At 39.4% G+C, this 15,756-nt stretch overlaps 1 protein-coding gene across 6 annotated transcripts in view; it reads right to left on the reverse strand.

Annotated features, from left to right (window-relative positions):
• Positions 1–15,756, reverse strand: part of GCA (grancalcin) — a 48,743-nt gene that overhangs the window by 17,381 nt on the left and 15,606 nt on the right. For 3 of the 6 annotated variants that reach the window (XM_045066825.1, XM_045066823.1, XM_045066821.1), the window contains one exon: positions 5,964–6,128. In XM_045066825.1, the coding sequence (XP_044922760.1) occupies positions 5,964–6,107 (144 nt within the window). In that variant the 5' untranslated portion in view covers positions 6,108–6,128. Of the gene's footprint in view, positions 1–5,963; positions 6,129–8,049; positions 8,253–12,767; positions 12,790–15,756 lie in introns of those variants that run through there. The other 3 variants (XM_045066824.1, XM_045066820.1, XM_004743957.3) reach the window with 3 other exon arrangements.

Raw genomic sequence — 15,756 nt, forward strand, 5'->3', positions numbered from 1 at the left:
TTGTTGGGGCGCCTGGGTGGCTCAGTGGATTAAAGCCTCTGCCTTCGGCTCAGGTCATGATCCCAGAGTCCTGGGATGGAGCCCCGCATTGGGCTCTCCGCTCCACAGGGAGCCTGCTTCCCCCTCTCTCTCTGCCTACTTGTGATCTCTGTCTGTCAAATAAATAAATAAAATCTTTAAAAAAATAAAAATAGGATGCCTGGGTGGCTCAGTTGTTTGGACGACTGCCTTCGGCTCAGGTCATGATCCTGGAGTCCCAGGATCGAATCCCACATCGGGCTCCCGGCTCCATGGGGAGTCTGCTTCTCCCTCTGACCTTCTCCTCGCTCATGCTCTCTCTCACTGTCTCTCTCTCTCAAATAAATAAATAAAATCTTTAAAAAAAAAAAAAAAAAAAAAAAAAAAAAAAAAAAAAAAAAAAAAAAAAAAAAAAAAAATAAAAAAATAAAAAAATAAAAATATAATGCCTTGTGCAAACAACAGGCTCAAAATTAAAACTTTCTAGAAAAGAGCAATTTGAATTTACTAAAAACCTTGACCAATTCAATTAAAATGAAGGAAATCAATCCTATGTGGTCTGATGATAATCTCTCTTCAAATACAAGCTTCTTCTCTATCATTTCAGAGAAAAGTCCACTTAGCACACAGAGGACCTTTCTCTGGATTCTGTACACTCAAAGACATATGGACATTCAGGGCAGGGGGGACTTCACAAGGCATGGGGACTGTGAGTGGCACACCACCTGAACGCAGGAAGTGAGATGGGATGCTCCACTCAGGACAAGAGGCAAAACAAACTATACTACAGACTATCCCCTGATGATACCATTTCTGAGACGTGGAAGGCTTAGGAAAGCAGGACTAAAATGCTGGGCTAAGCTATCTGTAATACCACTACCTGGGAGGAGCCCTGAGCTGTCATGAAATTGGATTCCGGACACAATGGAGGTGAGGAAAATCACAAAACCACTAGATGAGGAAGACTGACATGAGTCCAGAGGGAGACACACAAAAGATAACCAAAAAAGGGAGGGAGGAAATAAACACTCCATGTTAAATAGGTTTAGAAACCAAAATCCCCAAATACCTTAACAAATCAACTGTTCAGAAAGACAGCCAACAAAAATCTCATACAAGATGAAATTAATCTTACAAAGTAGACATGAAAACAAGTATGTTAAGATAGTGCAGAGAAATAAATGAACAGATGTCTTCCATTTTATAAAGAACCATTCACTTAACAAGTATTTCTTGGGCCCCCTACTATGTTCAAGCACTGCTAAATGGACTAGTATCAGTGTCCAAAAGAAACTCTTTGCTTTCACAGAGCTTACTTTTTAGTGGTGGAAGAGAAACAATAAATCAAAAATTATATTTGAGGGCGCCTGGGTGGCTCAGTTGGTTGGACGACTGCCTTCGGCTCAGGTCATGATCCCGGAGTCCCGGGATCGAGTCCCGCATCGGGCTCCCAGCTCCATGGGGAGTCTGCTTCCCTCTCTGACCTTCTCCTCGCTCATGTTCTCTCTCACTGTCTCTCTCTCAAGTAAATAAATAAAATCTTTAAAAAAAAATTATATTTGATAGTAATAAGTACTAAGGGGAAAAATACAGCAGAGTAAAAGTGACACGGAGTGTGTATATGGGCTCTATGCAGTGAACCAACACTACTTTATACAGACAGTTAAGGAAAGCCTCACTAAGGCTGATAAACTGAATTCACCTATAACTAAATCACTGATGGGTGGATTTACCTACTTTACAGTGTAAAAAAAAAGGTGAATTTCAAGATCTGAAGGAAGAAAGGAGCAAGCTATGCAGATATCTGAGGGAAGAGTGTTCTAGGCCTGCATTGTCTAATACAGTGGCTAGTAGCCATATAGTTCACTGGGCACCGAAACATGGCTAGTCTCATCTGAGATGCTCTGTAAATGTAAAATACATGCCAAATTTCCAAGACTTCACAACAACAAAATTGCAAAATACTGTTAATAACTTTTATATTGATTACATGTTGGTATATTAGTATTTTTGATATATTGGGTTAAATAAGATATATTATGAAAATCAATTTCACCTTTTCTTTTACTTTTTAAAATGTAAAGCTTCTGGTAAGAGGCTTCAAAACTACATATGTGGCTTATATTTGTGGCTCTTTTATTGATTACTTTGGACAGTGCTATTCTAGGCAAAGACAACAAGCATAAAGACAAGAGAACGCTCTCTCAGTGTTAGCATAATCTTCGCCTGTTTATTTTTAGCACTTCCTTCCTGTACCATTATCATTCCTTGTGTGTCTATGTCCCTGACTTGGCAGAGATCTTCTAAGTCAGGATCTGAGTTTCACTCATCTCTGCAAACCCAAGCCCTAGCATCGGACGTAATACAAGGCAGGTTGGTTGTCTGGTAGAATGAAGAAAATTATCATTGGTTCTTGGTTCAGCTATAGTCATTTCTGACAGTTTGTGGCCATGTCCATTTACTATTTCCAAAGGTTGAAAATATTACAACTTCTCTTTCAAGTGTCAATGAAATTTAAAAATCTAAAATCTAATTAATGAGTGAAATTCTATTTTACATGTGTTTTTTCAGGATTTTTGGGGTCTGAAGAACCACCTGACTAGCTTTTCTACAAGTTATTACCATCAGAAAGCATTCTCCTAGTATACTACTTCATACTCATATTTCATATTTTTTATGAAAACATGTTATCTTAATTGACTAACTAACAAGTAATGTCTTCCTAAATTCTATGTAGAAAATCCAAGCAATCTCTTTGGATCTCCTTATTGCAGTGTGAGGCTAATGATAATGATCAACTCTATAAACCCTAACGAAAGAGCGGTAGTAGTAGAAAACTGCATTTTCTTTTTTTGTTTTTTGTTTTTAAAGATTTTATTTATTTTACATACAGAGATCACAAGTAGGCAGAGGGCAGAGAGAGAGAGGAGGAAGCAGGTTCCCTGCCAAGCAGAGAGCCAGATGCGGGGCTCGATCCCAGGACCCCGGGATCATGACCTGAGCCGAAGGCAGAGGCTTTAACCCACTGAGCCACCCAGGCGCCCCGAAAACTGCATTTTCTAATTGAAGAAGACCTTTAGTTAGACCATTAACAAAAAATTAGTTGCCATTGGTTAGGTTAACTAATAGGCAGCAAGATTTTGAAATGATACCCAAGTTCAAGTCCTATTTGTTCAGTTACTAAACCTTAATCTCCAGTTATTCATTTATAATAAAAAGGTACATCCATCCTGCCAACCTCTGTGTGAAAAAGGAAAAGCAATATCCACATTCAAGTTAAAGCTGTTGGTATTACTGACTCATGTGTGTATGTGTATATGTGTATTTGCAAAGGTACAAATCGGAATTTCCCCTAAACAACTGATGACTGAATCATTACTGCTCAAAAAATGTCATCCAATAAAAAGGAACACTGTAGAAACCTTTCATTGGACATTTCTCATAGAACATAATCAATTATGAGACCTATCCAAAAAAACAAACAAACAAAAACAGATGCAGAGGTGAGTTCAGTAAACTTAACTGATTCCTTAAAGCTGGGAAAATTCAACATATAAAATAACTATTTAGATATTTAGACTAAACACCGAAGATGAGACAGCTTATACATCCAACCAATACATTTACTGAAGTGCTTAAGGAAGAAAATGTCAAGGGCCATGTCCTCATGGAGTTTTACTATTCAAAAGCACAAAACTAGGGGTGCCTGGGTGGTGCAATCAGGTAAGCATGGCAACTTGGTTTTGGCTGAGGTCACAATTTCAGGGTTGTGAGATCAAGCACTCACCCCCACCCAAAATCAGGTTCTGCACTTAGCAGAGACTGCTTGAGATTCTCTCTCTCTCCTTCTTCCTCTGCCCTTCATCCCATCTAAAATAAATAAATCTTCAAAATCACAAAACTGTGAAAAAAAATTTTTTTAAGATTTTATTTATTTGACAGAGATCACAAGTAGGCAGAGAGGCAGGCAGAGAGAGAGGAGGAGAAAGCAGGCTCCCCACTGAACAGAGAGCCCGATGAGGGACTCCATCCCAGGACCCTGTGATCACGACCCGAGCCAAAGGCACAGACTTTAATCCACTGAGCCACCCAGGCGCCCCTAAAACTGTGAAAAATTTAATGCAAATATCAAATAGTATAAACACGCAAATTATTGTTCCCAATTGTAACACTGAAAGAGTTCAGAAGTCAAATAAAAGTCTCTAAATCTACGCCCAGTTTCTGTTTTAACTTGTAATTTTATCAAATAGATTTATTATATAGTCACTTATAGATAACAGACTTATTCCCAGCATTATACTACTTAAGAGTTATCAGGTAACAGCATTGCATTTAGTTGCAAACAATAGAAAACACTATCAAAGAGGTTTAAACCAATAATGTTTATTTATTTTTTTATTTTTTATTAACAGAGAATGCATTGTTTGTTTCAGGGGTACAAGTCTCTAACTCCTCAGTCTTACGCAACGCACAGCACTCAACACAATACATTCCCTTCCCAACGTCCATCACCCAGCCTCCCCCTCCCTCCCATCCCCCTCCCCTCCAGCAACCCTCAGTCTCTTATGGGTTGTCTCCCTCTCTGGTTTCATCTTGTTTTGTTTTTTCCTCTCTTCCCCTATGATCCTCTGTCTTGTTTCTTAAATTCCACATATCAGTGAGATTATATGATACTTATCTTTCCCAGGCTGACTTATTTCGCTTAGCACAATACCCTCTAGTTCCATCCACATCATTGCAAATGACAAGATTTCTTTCTTTTTGGGGGGAGAGGGGTTGCTGCATATTACCCCAAAGTTTATAGCAGCAACATCCAAGAAACCCAAACTATGGGAAGAGCCCCAAGTCCATTGAGAGATGAATGGATAAAGAAGATGTGGTATATATATATATATATATACTAATGGAATATTAAGGGTTTATTGTTTTATACAAGAAGTCTGAGGCTAGGCAGAACAGGACTGTATGGCAACTTTACAATGCCATCTATATCTTTACATTTTTCTACATATCCCATCCAAAGGCTGTTATCTCAAGCTTGTTGATGCAAGGTACCAAGGTGGCTGTAGCACTTCCCTATCTCAAGTTCCCTTTCCAGGCAGGAAGAATTAAGGAGCAAAAAGGGCCATTACTAGTTGCCAGGAAGGCTTTTCTTGTTTAGAAAAGGAACACATCCTAAAGAAATTGCACCATGTCTCAGTGGCCAGTCCTGTGGCACACAGCTACCTTTACTAGATTCAAGGTGTCTGGGCTGGTAGTAGGGCTTTTCCAACTTCTACCACAGAAGGGAAAAAGAGGTTGTGAATGGAATTGGGGTCACCAAAACAAAGTGTCCACCATATATAATAATTCTGTGTATATCCTCTATAAATAGCCAAGCATATGGGACATAGTGAACACTCAAGTGAATGAGTAAATGAAAAATGTTATCAAAGTCCTGTGATATTCTAACTACTCTCTAAGTTTTTCTTGGTGAATCTAAAAGAAGAGATACAGACTGTGACTAAGACTCAAGTGTGAATCTGTCTCTTCTTACTACTCTGATATTTGAACTTCTATTCTGGTGTTTTCTTTACCCTTTCCTGACTGGCTTTACCATCAAGTCTCTCCCAGAACCATTCCCAATTTAAAAGTCTCCTTTTTGATACAGTGTCCCAGCTTCCTCACAGATATTAACATGTAGATCATGTAGATCTACTTTCCCCAATCTGTTTCCAGTCTTAGTGAAATGAACAATGTGTCAGGCATCATACCAATGGACTTCTAAAACTGAAATAATTATGACTATACTCATCTCTTATCTCAAGATAAAAATCAGTCTAAGTAAGCTTAAAATACAAATTTCATATGCATTTAAAATAACACACTAAGTAATAGTTGACATTTCTTTTAAATAGCAATCACTTTCAAAAACCGGTATTTGTGCCATGTATTTAACACCTCACCTGTCCAGCAACAGCAGTGAAGTATGTCCACATGGGGTCTCCCGCTGAGGAATAACTGTCAGAATATGCTGGGTATCCACCAGGGAGCAGGTTTGGCCCTGTTCCTGGAACTGGCTGTCCCATCTGCATCTGCATTCCTGGCATCTGACCACTGAAATTTCCAAACTGTAAGAGTAAAAAATAAGGTTTTTAATACAAATATTACCTGTTAACCACTAAAGTTGGTGTGAAAGAAAATATTTATGATGAGTCCACAGAAAAAAGCAAGAATAGAAAGAGTTACTAAAAGCAACCGAATTCACTATTACAAACGCTATTAGCTACAAAATGCTAGATGTCCTGCATTAGGAGGTAACTGAGTTCATTAACACGTTATCCAACAACAAAAGAAGTGTAACACACACACACACACACACACACACAAAAAAACCTCTCTAGCCTCTGAGAACTTAATCTAACAGATGAACATGAAGCACACTTTTTAAGTGTTTACCATCAACATCACTGAAATAAAAAGCAAAAAAATACAAAAAATTTTCACCTGCAGTCAAACTAAGTAGTAGTATATTTCAGACACATACTTAGAAGAGTACATGGTAAACACAATAAAACTGTGAACTAGGCATGGGAAACTGCATGGAATGCAAACACCATCTCCACCAGAAAATATTTTTTTTAAAAAAGCAAGACACCAATAAACAGATCAATGAAGTGATTAATTCCAACCACAGTCTTCAAAACTAATAATAACAATAAGAATACCAACAAAAATAATACACAGCTAATTTACTGAGGGTTTTTTTTTTTTTTATAGCCCAGGTACTAAGTACTTTCCATCATGTGCTTTGATTTTCCAAAAATGTTATGAGGTATTAAACTACTATGTCCTTTTTGTCATTGAGAACCTGAAACTTCGAGAGGTTTCCTAATTCGGTTACGGTCAAATTACTAATAAGAAGGAGACTACGGTTCAAATGTAAATATTCTGATGTTTGTTTCCTGCTATGGCTATGGCTTCTCTCTACTTTTTTAACTTTGGAAATTGATATACATTTTAATACCTTGGGCATTTTACTGAGCATTTTTATGAGTCTGGAAGAGAAAGAAGCATCAAGATTGTTTGTTATTCCATACTGAACAAAAATCTTGACCTGCATCCTTGAAAGATGAATAGAGATTGTCAGAAGGCAAAAAGAAAAAAAATTTATTCTAAAGTGGGGGGAGGGAAGGAATCATAAGATCGGATTCTATCAGCAGTTTGAAGAGCTGAGCAGCTGGATGTGCAAGGGTAAATGTATGGAGAAGTGCTGGAGCTCCAGAAAAGGCCTTTCAAACTCCAGGAAATGCACAACTAGATTATGAGACAATGAAGTACAAGTAAACAGTAAACGTTAAAACAATATAATGGGTTAAAAACAAGCAAACAAAAAAGATGAGATTTTAAAAAAGTTGCTTCTTTTAAAAGAAGAAAAAAGACCATTAAAAGATACCCCAAAAAGCAATTTCAGGAATTTAAAAAAAAAAAAAAAAAAAAAGAGTATATAACCACAAATTACAACTTCCAACTCTCAAAGGAGGTTAAGGATAAAAAGTTATGTAAGAAAGAGTAACCTAATGCTTCCCACCTCCCAAAAAAGTCTAGAACAGATTGCCCTTGGTAGAAGAGTAAACATTGGGAGATATCTGGCACACCTTAATTTATTCATAAGCAACTTAAAGGACAGAAAACAGGAAGTGGCCAAAAATTCTAAAAGAGGACGTCCAGGTGGAGGTCAACCACAAAATATTAATGCAACAAGAAAAGGGCGCTTTAGTTCCTCCAGTCCAGGAAGAAACTTTCCAAAACCACAGCACATCCCCGCCTCACAAGGACTCCACTAAGGCGCCCCCAGGGACCAGAAGACCTGTGGTTCCCGGATCTACCCTAGCCCCAGGCTCCAATGCTGCGACGGGTCTCAACCCCGCGAAGTACCAGAGACCCATCAAACCAAGCGGAGGCAGGGGGCGGACCCCGTACGCTGGCACCGCCCGCAGGGGCGCCCCACCCCGCGAGGGCGGAGGCGGCGGAGGAGCTGCCCTGACTCACCGCTCCTCCGTATCCCGGGTAGGCCATCACGAGCCGAGCAAGCGTGCCCCGTCACCCTTCGAGTCAGCGTCCGCCCTCCTGGGAGAAAGGCGAAGCTGCAAGTGCAGGGCGGACGCAGAAGCAGGGGAGGCTGAAAGACGCGCGGGCCTCGCAGTTTACTTCCCTGAGACCGCCCCTTCCCGGTGTCCTACCCCGCCCTGCTCGGTTCCGATTGGTTGAGTTCGGAGCCCAAGCGGCCGACGCCCGTGCATTCCCGGAGTCCAATCCCACCCATCTTCGCTCTGATTGGCTTCACGCACCCAGCCCCCTTCTGTTCGGCTCCTATTGGCTCGCTCTGGTCTCGCGCTCTCTCCTCACTAAACTGCAGAATCTTTGCTCCAGGAACTTGTACTCTTTTTGGCTAGGTTCTCCAGGCTCCAGTGTTTTTTATTGTTGTTTTGTTTTGTTTTGTTTGTTTTTGTTTTTGTTTTTTTTCTCCCGAGAACCCCCAAACCCGCCAGTCCATGACTTCTTTTAGTCTATTCCTCCACTCTTTTGAGCTGGACTTCCAAGTCTACATCTGTGAATTTCAAAACTTCCAATTACTCACGTTTATTTTTGCGTCGTGTTGATGTCAGATCACCAAAACTTTGAAGCCTCTCTCTCTGCCCCAAGGGGAGTGCTTCTGAGCCAAAACCCACTTGATGCGAAATTTTACCAAAAGGTTATTTGTAGTTTGTTTGGTGGGTAAATGGCGAATAGGGTTGCCAGATTTAGCAAATAAAAATAAAGGATGTCTGGTTAATTTCATTTTCAAATAAACAATGATTTTTAAAATATATGTATGTACCAAATATCACACGAGACATACAGTTACAGTAAAAAAATTATTCACTGTTTATATGTTAATAGACAGGGTAGCCTGTATATTTTCTGACAACTCTTACCGATGACTCAACCTTTGTGCAAACTCTTAGGATGTCCTTTGTAATTATATCCACCGAAGGGAACAGCTTGGTTTTTATTACTTGGTGAAAAGTTAAACAGTTGCTTTAATTTATTCGGTAAGAGTAATTGGCAGTTCTGCTTTTCTCTGGAACTCAGATGAATTTTGTAGCTCTGGCTTTAAAAGGACACGATGCACATATACACCCACCAAACGGCTTTAGTAGCTTTAGCTTAAAAACAAAGAAAAAGACCAGGATGATATTATCTTTAAAGTGTTTTTTAAAAATAAGGATGTGGGGGGAAAAAAGCGTTAGCTGTCTATTAGCAGAGGAAAACGACCTTGCAAAGCTGAGTAATAATTGCCCAGCTACACTACTGAGAAGGAACCTTGTGAAACTTAATTTTATCAGGAAGAGGCAGAGAAAAAGGAAGATTGCTAATGTGCAAGCCACTCTTAAGAAAGTGTGTTAGTTCCTGTAACACAGTAAAAAATAATTTAGACAATAAATTCTGATTATTGGACTAAATGGAGGGAGATCATACTTGGTAAGAGGAAAAACGTGACTGTTAAAGCATCAAGTGATAATTTACTACAGAGCAAAGCAAATTGTTGCAAGGTTTTATTCTAATTGATTAACTCCATATTCAAAGAAATGGTCAGAAAGGATAGAGTGTTTTACATTTATAATGTTAGTCTAAATCTGTGGTTAGAATTTTTGTGCATTTTTTTCATTATTATAATCTTAGTTTTTATTTTATTTGTGTATATTGGGGTCAAGTTGCCATGGGCTTCTTGCATTTCTACACATGTAGTTTCAAAGATAGGGATATTTCCCTCAAGGGCAGAGAAATTTGCTGCAGGATAACAAAGATAATCTGCTCCTCCAGGACAAAGTATAGGTTGGTTTGCTAGCATGACATTTCTAAACTTGGACTTGTCCATTATTCTGATCCAAACCCTGGCTGCTTGTGCCTCGCAGCTCCAGTTCACACTGACAGCCTTGGGAGCAAGAAGAATCTATGAGTCTGAAGCTCACGCTGCCTGTGGTGCGGAGCAATCAAACCCTTTGTCTCTGACAGAGGAATCTCATGCATCTGTCAACTTCTAAGAAACTGTGGCAGACTACTTGTTAGCTTACAAGTGGGATAAAATATCAGATCCTTCCCAGTTCTTGGCAGTGTATCTCTTTCTTAGAAAAAGAGCTGCCTAGGAAAACTCCTACTGAAGGATAGTATTCATTTCCAAAATATGCCACTCTGGTATAAAGCTTATTTTGAATTGAAAACAATTGAGAAGAAGCAGATAAAAGAAAAAAAGAAAATCTCTCTGCTCTCCCTGTATTTGCCTACAAGCACCACAGAAATTTATAAAAGTGTCCTTCTCCTCCCTCCCTACCAGGAAGGACAAAGATGATTCCTCCAGACAACTAGAGCCTTATCAATGGAGAAGATGCAGCTTTAAATCTGCATTACAAATCTTACACTTGTTCACACTGCTTTTCCGGGTACCTCCCCACAGTTAGCCTCCACTCACCCTTCTTCCTTTTCTTTTTAGCTGAAGACGGTATCTAAACGAGAATCACTTCTGAAAGTTACTCAGTTTTCCCTGGGTATTTCCCATGTATACATGAGGTTACATGTCAATAAACGTCTGGGTTTATTCTCTTGTTAATCTATCTTTTATTACAAGGGTCTCAGTCAAGAACTCAGAAAGGTACAGGAGGAATTGCTCTACTTATTATAAAGTACTATGTACGATGTACCACAAGATCCAAAGAGGTCTTTCGACACACCATCTGCAGCATCTTTCTCTAAACTTCGTATTTCAAATTATAAATGTTCTAGTATAGGAATTTAAAAGTTCACTTGAGCCCACACAGATTTTTTTAAAGTAATAGTAATGAAAATTTGGCTCATGGTTCAGTTAGTATTGTATGACCAGTGTCATTTTATGAAAATGTAATGTATACAATCCAATTTGAAATTATGCATTTTTATTTCAGAAAACACTCCACTATTTCATAAAAATAGCTACTTATAGAGTGAACGCTATGTGACAGGCCCTGTGTGTTATGAGGGGCCGTTCCTCAAAACAACTTCATTGGGTATATACTCTTGAATATCACCATTTCACACAAGTGAAAGGTAAGGTGGAGAACTGTGTTATCACTTACCCCCAACTGTGCAGTTAGTAGCAAAGCTGAGATTAGAACCCAGGCAGTTTGGCTGCGGAATGTAGGTTCTTTAACAGTGCATTTCCCCCTCCCTGCCCACTCCCAACCATAGCATTTCCAAACATAGTAAAAATTATTTACACTATAGAAGGAAATGGTTTAAATAGCAGAAAAACAGCATATCGAAAACTAGACAAATAGAAAGAAAATGCATTGTTTTGACTAAAATTAGCCAATTACATTACTTCTCTTAAACAGGATACATGTTTTCTGATGCATGTTAAGCTTTCATGATTATGTCTACCTATGATATTTCTTCCAAATCTGGATGAACTTTGGTCTCACCATAAATTTAGATATTCAATTAACCAGTACATTTTCTAGTACACTATAAACACTGAGTTATTTAGGTTTTCCTTTCCTATCTGTTGCTACCTCATTTGCTTTCCGCTCTATAGAATGGGGGTTGGGAAGGTTCCTGGGTGGCTCATTGGGTTAAGCCTCTGTCAGGATCTTGGGATCCAGCCCTTCATTGGGCTCTCTGCTCAGCAGGGAGCCTTCTTCCCGGTCTCTCTCTGCCTGCCTCTCTGCCTACTTGTGATCTCTCTGTCAAATAAATAAATAAAATCTAAAAAACAAAAAGTGGTTAAAAAAAAAGAATGGGGGTTCGGGGGCTGTGGGGAATGGGAGAAACAAGGACATGGAGTTAGTAAAATTTTACTGCTCCTCAGCAAACTTCAGTTCCAGAGCTGGAGGGTACTTCTCTCAAAGAAATTATTTATATGCTAAATACTAAAACAAGACATACCAGCTAATGAAAAACAACACTGGGACACCTGGGTGGCTCAGTCACTTAAGAGTCTGCCTTGAGCTCAGATCATGACCCCAGGGTCCTGGTATATCAGGCTCTCTGCTTAGTGGAGCCTGCTTCCCCCTCTCCCTCTGCCACTCCTGCTGCTTGTGCACGCACTCTGTCAAATAAATAGATAAAACCTTCAAAAAAAAAAAAAAAAAAGAAGAAGAAGAAAGAAAGAAAAGAAAAAGAAAAACAACATTAATGGAGCTTATTTTATTTTTTTACAATTTTTAAAAAAGATTTTATTTGTTTATTTGTTTATTTGAGAGAGTGTGTGAGAGAGAGAGCATGAGCTAGGGGAGAGACAGATGGAGAGGCAGACTCCCTGCTGAACAGGGAGCCCCAATGTGGGGCTCCATCCCAGGACCCTGGAATCATGACCTGGGCCAAAGATAGTTGCTTAACCCACTGACCCACCCAGGTGCCCCATGGAGCTTATTTTATATCATTAAGAAATTTCACTTAGACTGATTCATTAATTAAAAGAAAATTTAATGAACATCTATAATGTAGCCCTAGTTTATATGAGAAAAAAAAATACACCAAGGTTGGAGGAAAGTTTTTGCTTTTCTAGACCTCACATTCTAGCAAGGAGAACAAACAACAATAAGTAAAGACAATGAATAAAGGAGATGAAAAATGTTAGGAGATGAAAAATGCTACAAAACAAAAGGAAAATGTAAATGGAGATGGGGGGGAGTAAGGTGATGATGTGGGAAATAAAAGGAGAAGAAAAATTATTAAATTCCCTTACTACTTACAGCCCATTGATAAGTCCTTGAAACAGGCAGAGTGACATTCCTCTGGGACTCAGCTGCCTGGATGTTGACATACTGCTAAGGGCAAAAACCAATCTTAGCCCAACCTCCAGGATCCTGTAAGTCTACTTTAACATATAAAAATTCTTTTGGAAACCTCCTTTATCTCTAACCACCGCCCCCCCCCCAAAAGATACATGTTAGCAGTCATCCCCAGTCACATGACCCACCAATATATATCTCATATATAATTCTCTCATAACTAAGGTTTTGTTAGACAGTAATAAATGACCTTTTCCCAACAACAGCTAACCCCCTCAAGGTCCTGGAAACCTTGTTTCCAAAATTCCTTAGAAGCTGACCTATCCCTTAACCCCCTCCCAACTTCAAAGTATATAATGGGCCACTCCTCATGACCCCAGTGCAGCTCTTTCTGCCCACAGGTCCTGTCCCCGTGCTTTAATAAAACCACCTTTTTGCACTAAAGACATCTCAAGAATTCTTTTTTGGCCTTTGGATCTGACCTCACCAACATTCAAAAACTACATCATTGGGAGACAACAAGGAGACCCCTCTCCCTTTAGAGAGCTTTCTTTCTTTTACATAATAAACTTAAATATAATATGTAATATAAAATATAATATATAAATATTAAAATTCACTTAATAAACTATCACTGTGCCCTTTTGTGTCCATACGCATCATTCTTTGACTCTGCGAGCCAAGACCCTGCAAGCCTGGAACAGTGACAGAATAGGTTGCAGTTTGAAATGAGATGCTCAAGATAGCCTCATTAAGAAGGGGAGGGTATGCTGCTCTAAAACAAAGAAGAAGGTGATATTTCACCAAAGACTTGGAAGGAGTAGGTTAGATATGTAGTTACCTGTAGAAAGAATGTTCCAGGCAGAAGTAGAAGGCAGAAGCCTCCTAACCTATTTAGAGAACATCAAGAAGTTTGGTAAATCTGGCATGGATTGAGCCAGAGCGAAAATCTGAGAGCGGTTACAGGGGTCACTGGGGCAGATCACCCTGGGCCTTTATTGGCCATCGTAAAGACTTTATACTCTGCATGAGATTAGAAGCCACTGAGGATTTGGAGCTTTAGCAGGACATAATGTGACTTAATTTGTAAAAGATCTCTCTTTCATCTGTGTTGTCAATAGTTGTCAACTGAAGGGGGGTTAGCATAGAAGGAAGGAGATGAGATAGCAATCTGTTGGTAATTTAGAGATGGTGGTGTTCACCGGGGTTGCAGCAATTGAGATGATAAAAAGTGGTGAAATTGTTTTCTGATTTTAAGGGATAGCCTTCAGGATTTACTGATGGCTATCAGATTGGCTTTTCAGTGACATAGTGACAAATACTCTCTCCCTGGCCAAACTCTAGCCAGGTTCTTCTGAGCCCCCTTCTTGACTAGGCCTTAATCTTGGCCTATAAAGAATTGAACAAACACTAACATATTTTGACAGCTCCAGGCTGCATCCCCAGGATGACTCTAGTCCCTTTTAAAGCACTAACCTGAGAGAACTCAAGGCTGCCTAAAGAATTTACTGTTTGTTCCAGCCAGCATCTGAAGATAGGGCTTATTCTCCTAGTCTCTGTGAGAGGGCAGAAGTCTAACTTGGGTAAGTGCCCTTAAGCAAAACCCAGATGGATTTCACATAGACTAAACTCCTTTTCCTGCTCTTTGTAACCTTCCATTTCCCCAATACTATAGAGCCTTCACTTACTCCTTCCCTATTCTCTCATTCTCCCTTTCGTTTATTTATTTAATTCTTAAATATTTTATTTATTTATCTAACATAGGGAATGAGAGAGCACAAGCAGGGGGAGGGGCAAAGGGAGAGAGGGAGAAGCAGGCTCAATCCCAGGCCCCTGGGATCATGACCCGAGCTGAAAGGCAGATGCTTAACCGACTGATCCACACAAGTGCCCCTCATTCTTGCTTTCAAATGTCCAATCCCTTCTGTCCAAATCAAAGTTGAATTCAGTTCATACTGGACCTTTTCCCTATTATTATTATTATTACTATTACTATTACTATTATTTCCCTATTTTTAATAGTATAAATAGTGTATTATGGTTTGAAATCATCCTTACCACTTTAACTAGAGTCCTGCCTTTGTATATCTTTGCCAGTGGTAAAGACTGGAGGAAAAGTTGTTTGGCAAGGCCAAATCAATACCTGATATTGTACATGTCAGATGTGAGATGTCTATGAAATTAAGTGGTAGTGTCAGGTAGGTTATTGATCTGAAAGGCTGGATGGAGTGAACAGCTACCAACCACCCAAGAAGATGCTCTGCATCTTAATGAACCTTGCTATTCTCCGTATGTTACATATGCAGCAACTATTGGGAGATAAGGAAGAACTTAGTGTGGTAGGTGGGAAGGATTCCTCCAAAATGGCCCTAATGTGAAAATTAATTATTTAATGCTAATAATGAAATAAAAGGGGCCCAAGAAATTAATGCCTCTTATATCATTTCCCATAAAAAATTAATAATAGAAATAGGTTTTTTTGACCTAATAGATAAAAGGCATAGCTTACTACATATGCAAAATGATTCTAGCAAACTTTAAATCCATGTAGCTTGAGAAACAACATACATACAACGTCTTAGCTCATGCTGCTGTAACAAAACACCATAGACTGGCTGGTTTAAACAGCAGGTATTTATTTCTCAGAGTTCTGGAGACTGAAAGTCTAAGATCAAGGTGTCAACAGTGTCCATGTGTGGTGAGAACTCTCTTCTTGGGTTACAGATGACTGCCTTCTTGCCGTGTCCACACATGGCCTCTCCTCATTCTTGCTGTGCCCTCTCAGTATGTGGGTGAAGAGAGACCAAGGAAGCAAGTTCTCTGTTGTCTCTACTTACAAGGACATTAATCCCATCGTGAGGGTCACACCTTCCTAACCTCACCTAAACCTCACCATCCAATGACTCCCAACTCCAAATACCATCACACTGCGGCTTAGGGCTTCAACAAA

This window comes from Mustela putorius, unplaced genomic scaffold (assembly GCF_011764305.1).
Source record: "Mustela putorius furo isolate JIRA1106 unplaced genomic scaffold, ASM1176430v1.1 tig00003869_pilon_pilon_pilon, whole genome shotgun sequence".
Lineage (NCBI taxonomy): Eukaryota > Metazoa > Chordata > Mammalia > Carnivora > Mustelidae > Mustela > Mustela putorius.